Source organism: Ixodes scapularis, unplaced genomic scaffold (genome assembly GCF_016920785.2).
Source record: "Ixodes scapularis isolate PalLabHiFi unplaced genomic scaffold, ASM1692078v2 ptg000005l_1___fragment_1__unscaffolded, whole genome shotgun sequence".
In the NCBI taxonomy this organism is placed as follows: Eukaryota; Metazoa; Arthropoda; class Arachnida; order Ixodida; family Ixodidae; genus Ixodes; species Ixodes scapularis.
Genome location: NW_024609885.1, coordinates 1,523,886 through 1,530,647, shown reverse-complemented (window position 1 = coordinate 1,530,647; position 6,762 = coordinate 1,523,886). Strand labels below are relative to the sequence as shown.

General features: G+C 52.1%; 1 protein-coding gene across 1 annotated transcript; it reads right to left on the bottom strand.

The window, feature by feature from the left end:
- Positions 1-1,294: 1,294 nt before the first annotated feature.
- On the bottom strand, positions 1,295-2,202 carry LOC121833854 (Fanconi anemia group J protein-like). Its single transcript, XM_042287562.1, has 2 exons — positions 1,471-2,202; positions 1,295-1,378 (listed from the first exon to the last, which is right to left on the bottom strand). The coding sequence occupies exons 1-2, from the start codon at positions 2,200-2,202 to the stop codon at positions 1,295-1,297; spliced, it is 816 nt and encodes a 271-aa protein (XP_042143496.1).
- Between the last annotated feature and the right edge of the window lie 4,560 nt (positions 2,203-6,762).

Here is a 6,762-nt window from a genome sequence, read left to right as displayed (position 1 = left end):
ATCGGCCTTCTACACCGACTGTGATTTTACTTTCTATCCTAAACTCATTGTCATATTGTTTACACTTATACACATTCATGTTCATGGTTTTATCATACATTTCGCTACAATAGCTCTTTCCTCTTCTTAAACCCGAATTGCAATAGTATAAGCTTGGCGCAATATAGCCTTAGTTGCTGATGCGCCAAAAAACCCCAATCAATCAATCAATCAATCAATTTCGCTCAAACGCGAGTACAGAGCTTCCAAAGAAACACCTTCGACAATCATTCGTACGTATTTTATTAAGACCATAGATACCATCGGCCTTTCTTGCACGGCACGTAGTTTTCGCAATGTCCAGAGAGTGGTGCAATAAACTCGTGCGTAAACTCGTGGTCCGTGTTGACGCACACTTGTCGAGAGAGTCTTCGCAGGTCTCTTCGGTACGCGAGAATGTCCTTCTCCAACTTGTCTCGCTGCACGTTGTCCGGGTCGAAAGACGCACTCAACTGGTCTCGAATGTTGCGCAGCATGTCGTTCCGGATCTCGCCTCGAATCCAGTCGAGATGCCCGTCAACGATGTCGTAGACACCGACGCCCACCTTTATGCAATAGAGAAGAATCTCGACGAGAATCCACTCGGTGGCCTTGGGCTTTCTCCAAAAGTGCAACACCAGCTCGCGCGTGTCTGCGTCCGACAGTCCGTGCAATCTTTCGTACAATTCCATGAGGTTTGAGACGATTGTCGGAGTAAAATATATGCCCAGCTTCTCCATGGCAATCTCCACTTCTCTAACGTAGGTGTCATATTCGTCCGAAGAGGGAGGTATCGGCGCAGTCATAAAGTTTTTCAACACTCCTGCGTCGAACTTGTCCCTTCCACCAGTCCACAGGTTGTATCTCGTTTGAAATTCTTCTACCGACGGTAGAGTATTGGCGTATTCAATCACGCACCATTCGAGTATAGTCTTGTCAGACAGTCCCCGCTTGTCCAGTGGAAGAGTAGCGACTCGTACTGGAGCCTGGTCGGCCGAAACGGGATCGCTGTTGACCGAAGCAGCTGGTGTAGGAGCAGTCTCGCACGTGCACGATTCGAGTATAGGCTTGTCGGACGGTCCCCGCTTGTCCGATGGAACAGTAGCGACTCGTGTTGGAGCCTGGTCGGTCGAAACGGGATCGCTGTTGACCGAAGCAGCTGGTGTAGGAGCAATAGTAGCGTCGCGAATCGTGCAATACCAGTAAGCGTAGCCCTGTCGGCTAGCCGTGTATCTGTGTTCGCGCAGATACGTGTGCAAACTGAGGATGTGCATTTTCATAGACGACCGTTCAAAAACGAGTTTATCTCGAGCAAAGATTTCTTCGTGTCTTTGAAGGTGGACGACTCGTCTTCGCAGACCTGGACCCAATGCGATAAATCGCTCCAAACGTCGGGTCTAAAATACCTACTGTCGAGCAATAGGACGGCCCCCAGTCGTTCACGTGACGTACGCAGCGTCCCACGGACTGGTTAACCGCTCGCATCGCCTGCGTTTTATACCATTCGTCCCCGTCTCCGCCCCTGCTGCGGTTAAACTCGACCTTGACCTTTACGTCCGGACTGTGATACGACGGATAGGGTAACCCCACGGATACGACGAGTCGAGCCAGCGAATCGGAGAAGTCGACGCCTTCGCTCATTTTGCCTCTGTGCACGACTAGAAACAGGGCCACTGTGCCGGGCTCTCCGTCAATCAACGCAGTCTTGTACCTATCGAACAAGAGGTCCGAGTTTTCAGAATCTTCCAGAAACAGATGCCCGCCGACCACCTTGACCAACTTGGGCCATAGAGGCACTTTGCGCCACACGTCTGGACAGGTCTGAAGTAGCTTGTAAGAAGGGAAGAAGCACAGGACGCCAGCCTTTGTTTCGCCGACATTTTTCTTCAGGATCTTGGTCGACTCGTAGACGACGGAACCTACGGCCTTGAGTAGCTCTTCGTTCTGGCATGCGCAGTAATTCATGTAAAACTCTTTGTCACCCTTGAGCGAATGCGAGATCCTACGGACAAAGACGTGACGCTTGGACACGACGTGTTCCTTGGCGGACACCTTGTGAGTAAAGAAGACGCCCAATTCCTTTTCGTACGACGACATCGGACTCAGAGTCCCCGAGGCCAGGACGATAGAGTGCGTGCACGACGACACAGACTTCATGGCGTAACTCGAGTCCATGCAGGTCATCCTGAGTTCTGGCGACTCGCGACCCTGGACGACAAACATTGCAAAGCCTTGGGCACCAAATATCTCGGGGTAGTAAAACTGAGTGACGATGCGGTCAATCAACGTGGTGTTTTACCGGTCGGACAAAGGATGTCGAGACGTTAAGGGACTCACGACTTGACCCAGGCTCACGTTGTCCGTCTTGAGGTAGCGTCTCGTCTTGGCCAGGAGATCATCGCCGCGAACAATCGCATATCCAACGTCGTTCATCATGGCCAGGAGCCCCTCGAAGAATTCGCGAAGCTCGACGTAGCGAGAAAATCGTCGTGCGTACGTCTGAAGCTGCGATCTGGACACTTGTAGGGACATGGCGTCTCTACAAAACGTTTCAATGTTGTGCGCCTCGTCGAGGATCAGAATCGCGCCGCTGAGATTGATGTTGAGCGTGCTACGGACGAAGGGATCGATCAAGTAGTTGTAGGGAGCCAGCACTATTTTCGACCTGGCTACGTAGTACTGTTCGTTGACGTAGTAGGGGCAGATATCGTTTGCAGCACAACTCTCCACCAAGTCCTCGATGTCCCTAACGTCGGGCAAACGCGTCTCTGGTCCATGCTGCTCTTTCCAATTGCGGTAGAATCGGCACGTCGACGAGGCCCTGTGTTGACTGCAGAGTTGGGGCACGTTACCGCTGTGGACTTCCCGTTCCAAGAGGCAGACTCGGTCCTTGCCGACGAGACGAGAAATGTGCGCGGCGTCTCCGATGAACGCCTTGGCCACCGCTACCATTTGGTCGAGCTGTTGGTGCGTTCTAGAGCAGAGGTAGATTTTGCCGCTGGGTCGTGTCGTTATCCATTCGCGAACGGCTCCGAGCATGGCCATTGTCTTGCCCGATCCGGTAGGAGCTTCTATCATGACGTTGGCTTTTTCTCCGAATCCGCGCAACATTGTTTCAAAGACGTCCACTTGTACGGGGTAAGGTATCCGGTCGCCCGGTAGTACGAGCCGGTAGCGGGGCGCCTCTTCCATACCCGCCAACGTTCGTTTTTGAAACGATTATACCGATCGTTCGTCTCGTCTTCGGAACTATAAATAGTCTGAGCGGAGTGGTTGACCTCGTCGTCCGTAATCTCTCCCTCCTCTTTTTCATCATCGCCATCGTTCCATTCGTCTAACACTATCCATTCTTCTTCTTCTTCTTCTTCTTCGACCTTGGTCATATCTACGTCGTTACTCATGCTTACGCGAGGAGATTGAGACGAAAACTCAACGTGCACGGTTTTTTTTAATTTTTATTGCCCAAACAAAGGATACCTACACAACCAGTCAAGGTAATCGCAAACTCTAAAGTACCTCGGATCTACGCTCTCGTACAGGCTCATAAAATCTCGATGCACTCTGGCGTTTTTCACGGTGCGTGGCTCGACGACGCTGCAAACGACTCGATCGGGAGGCATGTCAAGCAGGTAACTCAACTTGCGAACGCAGGCCACAAAGAAGGTGAGAGAGTCGGTCAGAGTCAGACACAGAATCTTGCTGGCCTCTTCGTAGCGAAAGGCGGTCGCGTTCGCGTACACTCGACCGCTTTCGAACGTGTAGTCGCAGATCACCGAACCGAGGGCGCTTGCGTCGTCGCGGTAGAGGCGAAAGTCGATGTATCGACAGGCCGTCTTGAGGTACCAGACTTCCGTCCGAACCAGTCTCATGTAGACGTACACGTTGAGTCTGTATCTGTTTTTCGTGCGGCTATGGAATCGATGCAGCGCTGCGCCTACCGTCATGAAGGGGCGGCCGACAAGAAGGATCGTCGCCGCGTGCATAGTCTCCAAGGCGTAGAGAAAGTCGACAAAGACGCTGGAGTCGCCGGGATTTCGAAGTCCGGTCGCGATGGTGTTTGCCAGGTTGTCGTAGTATACGCGTAACATGATTGTAATGTCGATTTCAAATAAAAAACTGAAGTTTCCCGCTTATATCGTTAGAGGAGATGGATGGTGAGAATATGGCGCGCATAAAAAACGCCTCAAACAACGTGACCCGGCAAAAGAGGACGGTAGCCAAGAATAAGAAGAAGCAGCAATTGGACAGTCGACAGCCAACGACTGCCGTGGACGACGTTCTCTGTAAGAACGAATTGCGTCGATTGGCCAAGGAGATGGAGATCGATCGCATATCAGAGAACGTGTACGGTAACATGCAATTCGAGGTCGATAGATTCGTCACCGAGGTCGTCGGAAAGGCCGTCGTCTACGCCCAGATGCAACACCGCAAGACGCTTTTTGTAGATGACGTGACCCGAGCTCTTTCCGAATACAACATCAAAGATTACGGCTGACGTCCAGGACTAATACAAAACACCTAACAATGTCTAATAAGAATAACGTTATACTCAAGAAGCCTCCTTCTCAGTTTGAAGAACGACTCGAAAAGTCGATGGACGACTATTTGCGAGTGCACATTAAAGACTTGTACGATAGAGCCGGGGCGCACACGGGGTACAGGACCGACAGAGAGATAATGAAAGCCGCGTACGATTACATCGTGGCCAAGTATCGCAACGTTATACTTGGTCTATTTAACGACGTGACCCGAATGAACGACGTGATTAACGAATACACCGCGTTTCTTCTTCACTTTAAGAGGTCCGCCGAGCTCAAGGCCGAACACGAGAAGGTGGCCGTGCCAGCCTTAAAACACGTCATCGTCAGAATGTACAGAGATCAGAACAATCTACTCGGCAAGTTCCTGGCCACGGTGTACACGCGAGACAGACTGAAAGATGCCGGCGTCGAGGTGGTCATGAAGACCGAGGAAAAAAAGCTGTACGACGCCGACCTTCACGACGTAGACAGCCTGATCGAGACCTTTTACGACAACGGTCTGGACTATGTCGGCGTCGAGTCTTTAATTTCCAGCTACAACTCGAAGCTGAGGGGTGTCGGTACCAAGAGACGACTTTCGGACGACGCTAGACCGTCTCTTCGGGATAGCACGAACGAGTCGCCGTCGACTCCTCCTCCTCCTCCCCCTCCTCCTAAGGAAAGGACGCCCATGGAGAAGGAGTCGAGCGTCGCCCAAACATCAGCTCAGACTGCGGCGGAGGCGGCCAATAGACGGCGGTCGGACGACGCGATACCGTCTCATCGGGATTCGGCTCCTCCTAGGGAAACGACGCCCAAAGAGAAGGAGTCGGGCGTCGCCCAAACGTCCCCTCAGACTGCGGCGGAGGCGGCCAAGAGACGACGGTCGGACGACGCGATACCGTCTCTTCGAGATTCGGCTCTTCCTAAAGAAACGACGCGCAACGAAAAAGTGTCGGACGTCGCCAAGACGCCGTATCATACTGTTGCAGCGGAAGACGAAGGAAGCGGTTGGCTGTACGTCGTCGGTGGAGTTGCCGTCCTGGCCACAGCGGGAGTCGTGACTTACGCGGCAATGACCTATTATAGAAATAAACGCGCTAAAGGCGAAAACGTGTTTCTGTAGCTGAAATAAAAAAATGACCACCGACAATCTCTTGTTCAAACCTTTGAAAGCCATTCCCATAGGGTTTGAGGCAAGGTTGGAAAGTAGAGTCGACGACTACTTTAAAGATTTTTACTACGCGCTGTACTCTAACGCTGGTGTCGAAACTACCCGTTACAAAGACTACGGCGACACGGCCAATCGCGTGTTTGATTACATTGTGGCGAACCACGCTAACGACACTCGAACGGCGTTGTACGATCCGAAGCGAGCCATAGACTTGGTCTTTTCCTACACACTCTATCTCAAGAGCATTCAGTCCAAGGTCAATTCGCTGGCCAGCGAGAAATACAAGCCCGGGTTTCTGCGCAACGTAGTCATCCCGGCCCTCAAACACTTGATCTACAGAATGTATAAGGACCCAAACAACGTCCTGGGCGAATTCATGTACACAGTCAGGACCAGGGACGTGATAAAGCAGTACCCCGAGGCGTTGGGCGTGGAATTTGCTGGCGACGACATGCTTAGTAATTTGTACGACTTGGACGTGTACGACCTAGATGCCGTGGACAAGTACTTGTACGGCATTAGCGGCGGAATGTACTACGACGTTAAAACCAATACGTTTAAAAAGTACAACTCTGTGCTCGAGCGATACCAGTCCCAGATCTGGCAGGATTCCGTTCTAAAGTTTAAGCGACTCTTCGAAGAGTGGTGCAAGAAAGTCACGCGGCACTCTTCGTGGTCTAGCCAGCATCCAGCGTTCGATCCACTGCTCCGGGCCGTTTTCGATGCCGCGGGCACGCCGCAGTGGGACGCGGCGCTCGTTCGCTGGGTCGCCGCCGAGGAAGGTCAGACTCTTCGCATTTACGCCAAGTTGAAAGCCAAGGTTGAATATGCCCAGACCTTTATCGACGAAAAGTTTTCTCCGGAACTCTTGAAAGCCGTTGGCGAAATCGCAAAGATTGACAACGTCAAGCGGTTCGTCTTTCTCTCCGCACCTACGCTGTCGCCGACCGAGTTGCAGGCCATACTAGACGCGTTCGAAAAGATTTTGAAGAACTACACGGAGCACAAACATAGGGACGCGCTCGTCTGGGCGGTGACCCATCCGGCCGC